The sequence below is a fragment of the Trichoderma harzianum genome, assembly GCF_003025095.1.
Source record: "Trichoderma harzianum CBS 226.95 unplaced genomic scaffold M431scaffold_5, whole genome shotgun sequence".
In the NCBI taxonomy this organism is placed as follows: Eukaryota; Fungi; Ascomycota; class Sordariomycetes; order Hypocreales; family Hypocreaceae; genus Trichoderma; species Trichoderma harzianum.
This window is the reverse complement of record NW_020209253.1, coordinates 1905927-1920666: the sequence shown is the minus strand read 5'-3', so window position 1 is coordinate 1920666 and position 14740 is coordinate 1905927. Positions and strand designations below refer to the sequence as shown.

The window sequence follows — 14740 nt, the reverse complement described above, 5'->3', positions numbered from 1 at the left end:
GTACGCGGAGCATGGGAGACATGTGTGTAATTATTTGAGGAATCTTTTAATATCTTTGCAAGGATAGCCTCGGAATCGAAAGGATGGCAATGTGCGACATTGAAGGGAAGCTGCACGCTCTTAAACTGAGACCTACATCTGTAGATGCGCTAATAATCCGTTGTAAAATACACCACCCCAGCCTATGGCATTTCCACATTCATTATTGAGTTGAATGATCAACTGACGACTCCAAGTTGGGAGTTCGGAGTTGTCTAGTGCATGCAAGTAGTTTATTAATCGAGTTGTCAATCGACTCTCTTCATACCTCTATTTCATAGCCAACCAGTTTGTCTAGCAGACCTGCACTTCTCAAGACCAATGCCAATGAGTTTATAGATGTTATATGGCTGAGATCCGTGCACATTTTCCCCAAACACGTAGCCCTAGATCTTGTGTCTAGTAAATAATATTTAAAATACTCTCAGCCCATGTACTATCAAGAAGAGAAAAGAGCCACACCTTTGTAGACGAAAGAAATGGATAACCCTAGTCGCAGCTTTACGCAGACCCAACCGCCCAACAGCTACCTTTACCCGCGATTCTGAATAAGAAGTCTCATGAGAAACAACAGAATTATATCGTTTTTATATACCACATTGTACGCTATTTACATACATTATGGAAATCCTGCCAGCATGGCCTTGAACGCCTCCACAGTTGTGGTTTTGGGAGGTGCTAGTGCCATGACTTCTTTGCTGGCTGGGTGATAGTCGCGCGCACACTTTCCTGCCCATAAGGCCTCGACGGTGGTAAACATAGCAGGAATAAGCTTATCAGGGATACCCATACCCTTGACGGCGCTGAAATAAGTGTCCTTTGCCGAGTAGGTCACATTCTCGACCTTCTCACCAATATAGTCCTCGACAATCGTGACAATATCTCTTCCGGTAACATCCTCAGGGCCGTGGAGAACATACTTGCCATGATTGTGGGGTGATACATCATCAAGAGCCAAAAGATGGGCGGCAACATTGCCAATGTCCTCAGGGTCAATCAATCCCGCAGGAGAATCTTCTGACGAAAGCACAGGCAGCACTCCCTGTTTTCCCGTTTGCTTATACTCTGCAATGAAGCCAAAAGCAGGGCCCAGCCAGTACTGGGTAAAGAAATTCGGCTGAAGTGATGTCCACTGTAGCTCTTTGAACTCTGGCTGACTCAACAGGTTCTCGACTGCCCAGTGGGAGCGGGCATATGGCGTGGGATTTGTGGGAGAGATAAATTCCGCAAAGGTCGATACCCGAACAACATACTTGACACCGGCCTGTAGCAGAGCTAGGTAAAGGGTGGACTCGTCCGCAAACTGGTGAGGCAAGGTGTGCGGCGCAATAAAGACTCGTACTACCTCCTGACCCTTGAGCCACTCAACGTCAATATCAGGCCAATCCTTCTCTAGCCACTCAACACCATCCACCTCCGCTGCAAGTTGCTTGACCACTGAGTTATTCAAGGATCGGGTGAGGGCAACAACGCGGTACTTGGTGCTGCTGGACTTGAGTAGCGCGGGAAGGCCACGAACGACGCCCTTGCCGGTGTTACCGGTGGCACCGATAATCAGAATAGTTGGAGCCATGATGACTTGGAGATCCTGCAATGTTCGAAATAAGCAGATGGTTTATAAGACGCTGACTAGGTGAAAGAAGAGTCAGTTTGTACAAGTAACAGGTTGTGGAGACGAGAACGCAGGCAGAGCCGTCGACTCTTTAAATACAAACTTACGGGCAAGAGACTTCAATACTTCAGCAGGAGAACCGCAATTTTTACGAGAGAAATTCTAATGAGGGTATAATAAATAATCAACTTTGCAGATAAACCCCGGTATCGTCCTGTTGACCCGCTCATTTGCTGCTTTTATCTACATCAAAGACGCGTGGGGCAGCGAGATCTTCCGCACTGCAGAGGCCACTTGGTCTAGGCACGCAAGCGGTTCGCAGAAAAGCAGAGACAGCAAAATGAATATACACAGACATGAAGAGAATACGCTCACCATTCTAGATGAGTTTGTAGTGGGGGATATGTGCGGATTGTCTGTTTCTGTATGCTGATCTTTTCTCGATTCTCGATTCTCCGCAAACTCGGCCCGCTATGGGTCCATAGTCAATTATATGAACCGACCGGAGACTAAAAGAGAGGGAAAAAACTTTAACTTTGTTAATTCCAATGTAACAAGGATTCGCTGAAGGAGATTTTGCAAACCGGCGCGGCTTATTTCTCACCCTGCAATTCTCCGATTCATGAGAGCTTCTTCGAATGTTTATGGGCATGTAAGATGAGACCGTGCAATATGCCATCATTGCCAGTGGGGCCGTCGTTGAACCAGCCTCGTACTCAAAACAAAATACTCACTCTTATTGTAATGTTACTGCGTAAAAAGTGAGGAGCCTGGAAGAGATGCCCTTCCATTAGCTCGACCCTCTCCGGCAAGTTACATGCCCGAGCCACCTCGGCCCGCCTTCTCCAAACCTCCGAGATAGTGTTGCATCGACATCAGAATCTTACAGCAGGACAATACGACGCCGGAACGAGTGAGCTAGTTAAGCACTCGACGCGTCATCCTAATGCTATACAGACTATTCAACCTATCCTATATATACAAGTTGCCGCAGTTAAATATGGCTTACCGCAAAATCTCTCTTTCGCAAGTTGTCAACAGCCTTTTCCCGTTAAAAAAGGGACATACGGTGACATATAATGTTCTAAAGTATAAAATAACAATGGCAATTGAGTAAGCCAAGTTGACTATCTAGGATCTTGTGCGCCAAGTTTAGATTTACCCAGTCCTTCAGTGATAGTATCAGATATTAGAGAGATATATCTATAGTAGCCAATACTAAGAGAGAGTCATGATAATGGGAGAAAGTAGATGTATTTGGGAGATCCAGCAGCAGATACCTAAGTATCTACTAAAGAAACAGAGCATCTTCTTCGTTTGATGAAGCGCCTCCCATGTTTGCCAAACATTCTCAGCATAATCCTGCATCCAAGACAGAAGAATAGTTAAGCAAATCTGCGAAGCACGTTTGCGAAGTTATAATATCTTCTTCTCCTTGGTGTGGATTTCTCAGTAATAACAATCGAAGGCTCAGTACCAAATCGTGGCTGACTTCGTGGACTGACAGGCTTTCCCTGTTTCTGATGATCACAATCTCCTGGTGGCTTTCAGGTGTCTATGCGCTTGCCAAGCAATGTCCTCTTTGTTGCCTCTCTTCCTATCTCTGTATGGTTATCTTGTGATAATCCAAGTCAAGCTTTCTAGAATTACGATCTTAATATAGTGATATAAGTTCTCAAGTCAAGCTCTTGCCGTCCGCTGTATAACTTGTAAACTAAATATTATTAAATCTTCAAGGCTAGTAAACCGAATCATCAGCATTAAATTAGTCCCTATACTTGGAGTTACACGGAAACTTAACTAAAGATGCTACCTCTTAGTTGAAGTAAAACATCGTGTCACGGGGTTCACGACAATTTCATGTATTTTATGCATAGTACTAAGTATGAGTCTGCATCCATAGTGTATTATTATGCTCGCTACTACAATGATTAAGCACGTATGGGCTGTAATACAGTTTTCAAGCTGTCCATGAGAAGAATTGCTCCACTCAAGAAAGCCTTCTACGCATCTAATTGCCGAATAGATCATGGAGAGCACATCAAGGATGGAAGAGCCATCTTCGGGTTTGCCAAAACAACGGGTTTCCAATCCCATTTTCCAGGGTAAACTCACCGTACTTCCACCCCGATGCACAAAACGGCGATCTCCCGGGCGATCGGAGAACGTTGAGATCGGGAGCGGGTACCAAGCACCTGGACCCTTCTAGACCAACAGCCTCATATAAATGGCTCCGCAGTTGTTCAGCTGGCTTAGGATCAGGATTTAGCTTGCTCTGTACCCAGCATAGAGCACCACACTGCAATCAATAGACCTACTCCCTGCCCATCTGAACGGAAGAGTCGTCTAATTAAGGCGGTTCTATCGTTTCATCCATATCACTCGCCCCAAACACACACTAACTTATAGATGACTTCCCAGCAACTTCACTAAGAAAGGGATGAGAAAGAAGCTATACGCCGGTGAAAACTAACGAGCCGTGCCTCCTCTCTAGTGCTATTTTAATCATCATGTAAACAACCTCCTTCCCCTTCCTTTCTTGTCCGGCCCCTTCAAAATACCTACCCGGCCTTCGCCTGATGTCTTAGATCTATATTTGGCCCATGTGGCTTCAGCCTGAAATCCATTCAGTTATTCCCAGCCTATCATTGCTATAAAGCATTAGTATCATCTCTATTAGTGTAGAGCGATGTATTGGATGTGAACCTTGATCCTTGCATTCGTTTTCCCAACATATCTTGTTCAAGCTGATCCACTTTGTGAAGTGTACTATGTTGAGTTGCAAGTCTCGCTTCTTATTGCGTAGTGTCACTCCTGTGATATTATATACACATTATCTTTTATCTCTTGCGTTGTTAATCCATGTGGTATCATACATTTCATCCAGTGAAGCTACCAGAGGTGGTAGGTCAGCATCGACTTATGGTTACTAGTAGTTTACTGGATGTGTAAACAACAAGATATTGGACTCGTGACTAGTTATAAGTGCCCTAAGGGATCAAGTAAATGCGAGGCACTCAGCGTGAAGCATGTGAATCGAAGAGAGTGTACTCCGTAACCGTCATGTAGCTCCAATGACTCGCCCCATCCAAGAATCGGTGTCTCCGTCGTAGTTACAGACCCAACAAGTAGGGGCGTATGCTTAAGATCTAGTCTTGACTTCTCAGTGTACCCTGGACATATTGCTCCGGGTTAAGCCTGCTCTTCCTCATATTCTCACACCCAGCATCAGTATAGCATCATGCTAGTCTTACCATGAGGGTATCCGAGATTATGCGGCTACGGCGGATGAAGGAGTGGGATTGGGGCACCCGTAATGCAGGTTATGCCTCGAATGACGTCCTATTCAGCTGGCTTGAGTACGGCAACCCCACGATATGTGATATATCACTTCATTGTACCTAACCGAGTGCATCTTTGTACTCTGTGTTGGAGTGGTGATTGGAGGAACCAGGACAAGGATCTCATGTGAGCAAATACCAGAACGTTCAAGACTACATGTCATCCCACAAACACGGCATATATCATGCAGTATTGCGAACCACCATCTGTAGGGGCATGTAGTTGCAGCAGTACTTTTGCACCCCCAAGATAACGCCATTAGATGGTGTGGGATTATAAATGAGAGAACAAGAACCACTATATTGGGAACCAGGAAATCCCATTGTTTCGATCTCAGTGGCATATAGATAGTTTCATAATCTAGCACTGTGGCCGGAGGAAGACCTTGTCATCATCCGCCTCACTGGCTCCTCGGTCCTCGGGACATTCGTATGCGGTCCGTCCCTGATCCTCTATCTAGTCTAATTGACTCCTTGCTTGCTTCATTTCCCGAAATACGCCTTTAGGGGAGAGTGTTTTGTCTTGTTCAGCTGTCTACGTAACAGAACCTCCTTTCCTCTTTTTGTACTACCACCTTTTCATCCAGATTCCTCAGAATTGTGCGAATGCAAGTAAAAGCCATGTATACGCATCCGAACATGCACAAAAATGGTCTGATTTATTTGTGCCGTGTCTGGTTGAGCTCATTTCCTCGTCGCGGTACATCCATAACAAGGGGGGGCTGCACCTTGTCTCCCTATTGTGAGTTAGGTACTTCTTGACATGTCCCTTTTCGCCCCAAATCTAGTCTAAATGTATTCATTGCATTATCGTAATCGCAGCATTTCACACGTGGTGTCTTATTCAAAACCCTCTCCCAAGTAATCTACTTGAAGTAATCCATCTAATGAAGGGCACCGGGCACCAGGGATCTGTCATAAAGGATACATACGTCAGTAAATGACCGGCGGAGGCAGCTCCGTGGATACACACATGGCGATTGGCTATATCGGAACTAGGTATTTAATCAGGGTCTTTGTAACGCAAACATCCATGTACGTCACTCTATCAGGCTGAGGAATTTCCAGGATAGCCTTGGACATTTACGCGCACACAAAATTCCAGCAGGGAGTAAGACACACGAGTCGGTGATACTCCGTAGTTACTCTGCATTTTGTGTCCTGTAACCAGTACCTCTCCAATCCTGATGGGCGTCATCAAAGGTATTAGTTCGAGAAGGCCGTTTTCATTTATATGCAACTTGTCATTATCACTTACTACCACTGCATAATCGAATAATCGTGCATGCGGCACATCTACATGCATCATTATCCCTGATAGTTTCTGTCTCATTCAACCTTCAGCTCAGAGTGGCCAATGAGTCAAAAAAAGGTTAGAAAACGGCCCCCGAAAAGAAGGGGGTAAATCACCTCAACGTTGTGATATCTGCGCGGAGGCTTTCCATGCCATGCGTGTTGAGTCAAGCAAACGAAAAAAAAGCAAAAACATAGAAAAAGAAAATAAATAACCGAGACCGCCAAATACCCCTGCCCTCCCCATCCCACCCCAAGCCGCTCCACGGACGAGTGGCATACGAGTACTCGTAACACAGGTCAATACGGTTACACCCTGCGTCCTTCAGCTTGTCGGTCAACCATTTTAATTTCCCCATAGGGACGGCGCCCAGACAACTGAAGCCTCCTCCCATTCACAAACCAATACAAGAACAGGTCTTGTCTTACATTTCAACGCTAGCAGCATCCGGGCCAAGGATCTTTCACCACATGAGCCGTTTAGTCCAAAAAATCAACCACCCCGAACATCAAAAAAGCAATTCACGCTTCAGCTCAGGGCATTGGTTGACAAAACCTTTGTGTCAAGCTTTTATCCGTCTAAAAGCTCCACGCCTTCGCGATTCGCGCCATATCAGGATACCTTGGCCCAAGTCTCGCTGCCCCTCTACGAAGAGGGTGTACGAGTAATAGAACAGCTACCCCAATGAAGTCTACCTCCTGACGAGGCTAGAAGGGGACTCCTTCGCTCATCATGTCATAGGCGCCTTGCTTAGGCTGGGCGCCTCAACGGCTGTCAGCCAGGCAGGTCCGTCTGTTATTGTGAATAGTGACAGACCTCCCGGCGGAATGCCTTGGCAAGATCCCGTAGACGAAGATTGTCAGACGAGAAAAAGGAAAGCAATCAATAGCGCCGTCCATTTGGGAATTGATGAAATCATCATTCATGCGCATTGAAGCAGATGATGGAGAAGGCCAAATCTAGACTTGATTCCTGACCCCGATCTGTATCAACCCAGCATATCCCAAACATCGCGGGGCTTTGTATGGTGCGGCTGAAGCCCTATCCATGCGGTTGCTACTGTGCTCGTTATGCCGCAACGTCCGTGTCACCGTATTCCGTCTATGCCGACCCCTCCCACGGTCTTTAGCTACAGTCTATTTGAAAATTTCCGAGAATGACGACTTCAAGTCGTTTAATGTCAGTTATGAAGTAGATATGAAAACAGGCAGCTGAAGATAAAAGGGAATAATAAACGCTGTTCTGAGATGGAGGGTGGGATTCCCTGGGATTCCCATGTATTCATTCCCGTGTAAGCGCCGTGTCCCAAAATTCAATGATATTACAAGCACGAGGCCAATTTTTATTTCGAAATTGAAGAAACATTGACAGCATAAATAAAAGAAAACTAAATACCTAAGGGAGAAAAATTCGTGTACAAGTAGTTACTGCCATGACCCCAGCGTATACCATTTCTTCAGCGAACCGCCCATTTTTGCTGGCCCTGTCCCAACCCCCGGCCTTCATCCCCTGCCGTTTCCGGTATGAATCTAATGTGACTGTGTGTGCTGCTCTCGCCCTGTGCTCTGGAGCCTACGAAATCCATTGCTGTAAATCTCCCACAACTTGATAGGTCGGGTTGGCAGAGTGGCCATCACCGCTTTTCTGGTCCCACGCCCATCGGTCTGCATAGTCTGCACCAAGGAGGCCGTGCAGCATATCAACGATGTAGTCACCAATCACTGGCAAGAACTTCCAGCCGTGAAAGGAGCCACCTGTAGCCACGTACAAGCCTTCGCAGTGAGGATGAGGCGTAATAAGGAAGTCATGAGTCGGTGTAGAGGCGTCCCTAGAATAGGTACTTGTGTAAGTGTGTGTTTTTAAAGCCCAAGCGGAAAACAAGGGGCTTATCTTACCAACAAATACGGTACGACTCAATGGGGAGATTTTCAACCTCCTTGCCATACAGACCATCAAACGTCTTCCTAGCACACTGTTTGAGGAAGGGAACGAATTCCGGGCCGGTCCACGTGTTGTAGTCCGATGCTTCAGGTGTCATGGACATCTTCTCACCTGTGATAGGGTTATCGACGTAGTTGGTGAAGCACATATCGCAGTTGAACTTTATGGTCCCATCTTTGAGGATCGACATGCCCTCGCCTGTGTCTCATATCATTGTTAGCGACTGTTTCCCGTTGTCTTATGCTTGTACGAGCAGCTGAAGGAAGGGAATCCTAGCGTCCTCATCCTGGTGCTGGAAGTGGGGAGAGGGGGGGCGGGGAGCCAGTTCCGTTGAGGAACCAGACGTTTCTCAGTACAACGCACCTTTAACCTCAGGGAGGCAGTTCTTTAGTACGGGAATGCAGGCAAACTTTTCCTTCTGCTCGCCTTGCAGCTTGGAGTAGAAGCTAACGGCGCCTGTTGCAACCAGACGGTCACCGATGTGGAGCTGCTTGTTCTCTGGGGCGCTCTGGGCCAGGAGAGAGCCAGTCCTTGCACCTGTGCAGAGCAGCACCTTGTCCGCTCTCAGGGCATCGCCATTGGCGAGCTCAATCCCCACGCACCGGCCGTCAGCACCGAGATCGAGCGACTTCATCTCGCCAACCACGTACTCAACACCCAAGTCGACTGCAGCTTGCATGACGGCCTGCAATGCCTTGTCTGCCTCCGCATACCCCACCGTGGGGTTGTAAAGTACCTTGTCCAGGCTGCCGAAATTTGCTGTGGCATAGACACCGTTCCAGCGTTTCCGCACCTCATCAACGGATAGGAATTCCGCCTCGTTGGCAACTCCAACAGCCCTGTATGAAGCAATACTCTTTTCACCAAAGTCAGATGCGTCAGCTCTAAGCATACCGACTTCATGGTACCATGGGCTGTAGAGCTTGTCCGCACGCCACATGGGCATGGCCCTGATGAGCATCCGCATATAGAGCTTGTCTGGATAGTCATCTCGCACGATCTTGTTGACGTCGTGCGAGGCAGCTCTGGGGTTTGGATAAGGAGCAGTGTCAAGAATCGTGACTTTGAAGCCACCTCTCCTGGCAAGGCTCAGAGCCGTTGCAGCGCCGAAATTCCCGGCGCCAACAATCAAAACTGACGGCACATCACTCTGGATGGAGGAGGCCGACGAAGCCGGGGATGCTGGCTCAGTGTCTGGTGCCTGCCTCGGTGATGGGGGAGTAGACATTGGCTTTGAGGCCTGAGAGGTTGAGCCTGTGACGATATGCATCGTGTGAAAGGTAGTACTGAATTGCGTCTACACTAACAACTTGAAGAGGCAAAGAAACGTTGCTACTGAGATGTAAGAGGATGAGACGGTTGTGTCTTGTCCTCTGTCTTTTTGTCTTGTTCCAAATGGAATTTTTATATGAAGAAATGGTGAGGGAAAACTGAGAAGTAAGAAGATGTTCTTGTCTGTCTGGAAAGCTGTCTTGAGTTGCTTGCTGCGTCGAGTTCATGAGAGGAGGGGAATGACCAGAGCTTTATACTTGGGGAGCCTCCCAATAAGTTTGACTAAAGGCGTTGACGTGTTGTAGATCGGCGTGCAAAAAAAAGGAAAGAAAAAAGCATTAACACCCAAGCCATCTAGCAGCGAATGATGATACGGGCATTGCAAGGCAATGCCCCAAGACACGCGAAAACACCCCGGCTAGGTAACGTACTGTACGCACTCCGTACATTAGTCCTCCCTGTCATTATCACCCGGTGTAGTCTGTCAGCTGCCGGAGCCTAGCGGATCTGGGTCTTGGAGGTTGTTTGGGGGTTCAAGTCTCAGCATTAGACGGAAAAGATACGTATCCCTTTTGGGTTGTAGCTCGGGTTATAATTCACACCCCCCAGTCTGTGGCAAGAAGAGCAGCCGCCGTGAAAGATACAGGCTAGAGGGAAGAGGAAAGAGAAAACAACTGAAGAAGTACACCGAATTGAACGAGAAAACACAGGTGGTACGACAAACGTATGACGACGCATGAAGGACGGACTTTTGCGAGCCCAGAACCATCGTGTGGGTTCCGCCTCTGTGTGCCTGTATGTAAGTAGACAAGCTGTGGCCATTGCGGATGACCAGGTGTCAGTGACTGCCAGCTCTTCAACAGATCGATTGGTAGGAGAGGACAGGGGCTCAAGGCAAAGACAGGGCAAAGACAGGGCAGGGCAACCCTGGGCTAGGATATGCCCACGATGGTGGCGGATGCAGCAGCCGTTGTGCATCGGTATGAAGAGTTGACGAGGAAACAAGATGCTGGAGCTGCCAATCGAGACACGGAGGGGGCGTGTATTTAGCAGGCCGAGTGCGTAGCCCAACATGAGGCCCGGAGAGACTGAGACTGAGAAAAGACGAAAGCCAAGCACATGCAGCCCAGCCCGGGGCGGAGGAAATTAGGAGAGACACTCCAAGTGACGAGAAAAAGCAAAAAACGAGACAAGAGAGATGTCCGATCGATCCCCAGAGGGGCCTAGGCAGGTACAATTTTGGTGGTTAGCACTACCCTGTACCAGAACAAAATCCATTGAGCCATTGATCCATCCACGGATGATAAATCGGGCAGAGCTCCGTACCTCGTGCTCTACTAAAGCAATGCAGCGCAGTACCTTACCTCCATGTACCTACATGCACTAAGGTCCCTGTAATGAAACCTTGAACATTCCTCCTTAGTAGTAGTCAGCGACCCGATGCCGAGCTACGCGCGATCAAAGACGCCAATCTGGACTGCGCTAAGCAGAATATTAACGGCAAAAGAGCTTCGGATATAGATTTGATGCTGACCGAGAATCTTGGGACGGAACCTGGAAGCAATTGAGAGCTCAATGGCACATCCCCAATGTTGCAGCGAGGTATCTAGGTATCATTGGCTACCTAATGTACACACAAGATCAGTGTTCAAGATTCTCTCCCAGAGGCCCAATTCCATGTCCTCACATACAAAATATAAACTCTATTCTCCTTTGTCTAGCTCCCGTCTTCCCCTGTCCTCTGCCCGGCCATCCCAAGCCAAAGACATCCAATGTATGCGTATATCTTCTCCGTCGTTATCGGCCTCTCCTTCGAGCGCTTCTCCTGTTATCGGATCGGTATCGTGGGTACAGAGTAATTAGCGGTTGATCCCTCAGGCATCAAGCACCTGTAGTTTATTTCGTGTCACGTCAAATTGTCGAGCCTCCTTGTTTCCTCTCTTCTCTCTCTCCTCTCTTTTCCAATCTTCGTCTCGCGCCCCCCTTTCTCTTTTCCCCACGCCCACGCCCACATCTCTCTCCTCCTCCTCCCCCGGCGATCGCCCTACTGTAATGCTACTGTAGGCGCAAAACATCCGCCCCATTGTCCCCTCTTCCAGGCCTGTCCGCTATCCGCTCGCTATGTCTGCCACGATGCTCCACAGGCTGGCATGCATATTTTGTATCTCCACTGCGGATACGGCCTTAGTGTCGCAGGGTATGCCATGGTCCAGACGGCGTGCCTGAAACGGCAGAGTATGGCGTATCGGAGCTCGCAATTCACGGAGGCATTCGCAACCAACAGGTATACACGCTGCAGCTGCAAGTCGAGGGCGTCAATGGATGTATGTGCGACGTGAGCTTTTCCATGCGCGGACGGCCAGACGTGGGACCCGGTGAGTCTCCAAAGTCGGTACCCCCCATCAAGAGAAAAGACACCACCTGGTACCTGTGCGTTCTCTTCCTAAAGCGTTGGCTGCTGTGCCTGACACGCAGCGGACCAGTAACGAAGAGGACAAGAAGAGCGCCACTCGCTAGCGTTTACCTGCTGGCTGTTAGCTCCATCTCTTGCAGTTCATTGCAGAAACGCCGTCGTCGTCCCGGACTGGCTGAATCCAATGTCGTGGCGAGCTAGCCATCACATGCAGTCCGCTTTGCCAAAGATTCCTTCCAGGTCGTACAAAGAGAGGTTATCCGCGGCAGACTCTGGTGAACAGACAATAAGGACGGCCTATCAAGATAGCCGGTGGCATCCATTTCGCTCTCGCCGTCGCTGCCGTCGTCCTAAGCATCGTCATGACACTCTAGGCCCGCACCGTTGACGAACCACGTGCCACAACCACTTCACGATATTGACTTTGAATGTGACAAGAACCCGCATATAATCTGCCAGCTAACACGCCTCGAGGTGGCGGTGTGCCAAACCGCGAGCAGTTTAGGTTTCGACGTCTCAAGAGAGGCGTGGAGGTGTGGTAATATGGAGGCAACGCTGGGTTTGGTATCGACCGAAACAAGTGGGTTCGCTGCATCACTCGGAGCAAAAACTTGCACCCTCTACTTGAGGTTATTCCAATTGGGGTGTTGTGCTCCAATAGAGGCAAGAGGAGCCCGAGCTCTCGAGGTTTCGTTGTACTCTAGCTTCGACGACTGGCATTGCTCTAGCTTTCCTTAGTCAATCAGCCTCGACGTCTCGATGTTGCCCTGCATGGTGACGCCATATTTTCTTTTTAAGGAAACTCGACACTCTTGATATGGCATGTCATTTGTAGGTGGTCGATGCTGACCCCTCCAAAAGGCCTATTGGTGAGCTTCGTTATGAGCGTCTGTCAGCTATGTCGAGTTACCACAGTCGCAATGCCATAGACAGGACGTCTGACCTCAGCATCTGGAGGCAATCACATGAAGTAAATGCCGCTCCCTTCATGCTTCCGTTGTTTCATAGCCTTCTTGAGTGCGTCCCCCTTCCTATGTCGCCTCCCCATCCCAATTTGATGTCTTCTGATCTTGTTGTTCTTCGATAGGTGTCGTCCGTTACTCCGTGGTGGTATGCTGTTTCGGGTTGTTATTAGCTGGCTAGTTGCATCGAAGTGAGCGGCCGCTTTGGCAGACGAGACTCCATGCGATGATAAAACGCCACTGCTGTAGCCAGAGCCGGAAGTCAAGTGATCCTGCGAGGTATTATCTAATACATACCGGCGGCCGTTTGATCACTCTCAAACTCTCACTATTCGTACGAATAGTTCTTTCTCTCGATGTCTATGAGAAGGATGACGACCAACATGTTTTGATTCCGCATCCTTAGTTTCCGACACGTCGCCTCGGGGTAAGCGGGACAACGAAGAGCTTCTCGGTCAACTCGCTCTCCCAGCATCTTGACCTATTCCTTCAAGGCTGGGGCCAGTCAGAAAGAGAGTTCCCTCTTATTTGCTTCTCACGTAGAAGTATTAGAGAATTGAAGGTGGTCATCATCTGATCTCAGACTGTGACTATGAGCACTGGTTCTGACGGCTGAAGCTAGAAGAGAGTGCAGAGAACCACTAGCCGTTGTGATTTTCCAGTTTTTTCCGGAACGTACTCTGTACTACCTACTATTAGGCTTTCGATTTTCAAAGCTGGGTACGGGGCATCCGCTTTACTGGAGAACATTCAGCTCTTCAAACAGTACATGTCTCGTGAATTGGAGGACACACGTGGAGAGTCTCCGAGAACTCGGTGTCAGTTGCCCCCCCCCCCACGCCGTCTATCGGCTATTTTTCGACCTTTGATAGTGTGTTGCAATAGTGCCTGAGAAGTTTTCGTGTCTGTACTCTACTCCCGGCACGACTCACACACATTTACACGGGATCCACCAAGCTCGCGGGGCCTGTTGTCATCACGCATGCACCATGTGCGTCTGTTGGTGGGTACTTCTGCTCCCATTTGCTGGATAGGGCTGGCATCATTGACCGGTCAGTATTTTTAGATTGACCGGTCAAGAGAAATGCATTGCAAAACCCAAGGATTCATGCAGAGTGCAATTTGCATCACCGCGTGACCTGATTCATGATATGAAAACGCCAAAAGAAATAAGGGCGAGAAGCGGGGGCAGTGCAGCAGCAGACTTCCTTGTGATTTTGGGCCTGAGATGAGAGATTGGGAGGAAATACACGAGGCTCAGATGGTAATATTGGGCACGATTTGGGATACGATTACATACGGCCCGCTGTCTGACACTCTATGTGTTACACGATGTTTGCTTTTCTTTTTTCTGGAAATGCTCTCTCCTCTCCGCATGAGGCTTAGAGTACGGGCAAACCCTTCCTAGGACAAGGTGCACTCCCTGGATTGGGAAGCGACGGCAGGCGACCTGGCATCAGTTCATCAGGCATCATGGGCGTTGAAGCCCAATGAATGGAGCCGTCCCCTCAACCAGCACTCGAAACGCTGGAACCCAGTCAGTTAACCACCTTGAACAACCAGCCTCCTGGTCGGGCGAGTACACAATTCGGGTCCGGAAAAAACCTGCCTCGCATCCTCCCCCCTGGCTTACGGTTATCATTGCGGAACATTAAGGGTCAATGGATCGTATCAGCTCTATTTTTTCTTTTGGGAAGTATATCCACAAAGAGAAGTCATGGACAGATCCCAGAGTTCAGCTCTCCAGGATGCGGAAACATGTACATGGGTGGCCCCGCCCCTCGAATTAACTAAACGCCCGCTATCTTGCCCTTCCTTTTTATTCCGTCCCGTGTGTTATTAAACCCAATAGTTTTGTCAGTTAGC

The 14740-nt window shown here is 48.6% G+C and overlaps 4 protein-coding genes across 4 annotated transcripts; 2 read left to right on the top strand and 2 right to left on the bottom strand.

Moving 5' to 3' along the window:
- Positions 1-409: 409 nt before the first annotated feature.
- On the bottom strand, positions 410-1822 carry M431DRAFT_141686 (hypothetical protein). Its single transcript, XM_024912627.1, has 2 exons — positions 1759-1822; positions 410-1668 (listed from the first exon to the last, which is right to left on the bottom strand). The coding sequence occupies exon 2, from the start codon at positions 1610-1612 to the stop codon at positions 659-661; it is 954 nt and encodes a 317-aa protein (XP_024775620.1). The 5' UTR covers positions 1613-1668; positions 1759-1822; the 3' UTR covers positions 410-658.
- Positions 1823-7858: 6036 nt separating this feature from the next.
- On the bottom strand, positions 7859-9455 carry M431DRAFT_82673 (hypothetical protein; the record flags this gene model as incomplete). The annotated part of the gene is made up of 3 exons (XM_024923200.1): positions 7859-8114; positions 8182-8425; positions 8591-9455. 3 exons carry the CDS (start codon positions 9453-9455, stop codon positions 7859-7861), a joined length of 1365 nt encoding a protein of 454 aa, XP_024775619.1.
- A 2189-nt stretch (positions 9456-11644) lies between these two features.
- On the top strand, positions 11645-12197 carry M431DRAFT_413061 (hypothetical protein). The gene has a single exon (XM_024914954.1). It carries the CDS (start codon positions 11826-11828, stop codon positions 12111-12113), a length of 288 nt encoding a protein of 95 aa, XP_024775618.1. The 5' UTR covers positions 11645-11825; the 3' UTR covers positions 12114-12197.
- A 2171-nt stretch (positions 12198-14368) lies between these two features.
- Positions 14369-14668, top strand: M431DRAFT_494383 (hypothetical protein; the record flags this gene model as incomplete). The annotated part of the gene is made up of 1 exon (XM_024917245.1): positions 14369-14668. The coding sequence occupies one exon, from the start codon at positions 14369-14371 to the stop codon at positions 14666-14668; it is 300 nt and encodes a 99-aa protein (XP_024775617.1).
- Between the last annotated feature and the right edge of the window lie 72 nt (positions 14669-14740).

Coding starts and splice junctions, on each gene's coding strand:
- M431DRAFT_141686 (XM_024912627.1), bottom strand. CDS start 1,612: ATGGCTCCAACTATTCTGATTATCGGTGCCACCGGTAACACCGGCAAG.
- M431DRAFT_413061 (XM_024914954.1), top strand. CDS start 11,826: ATGTGCGACGTGAGCTTTTCCATGCGCGGACGGCCAGACGTGGGACCC.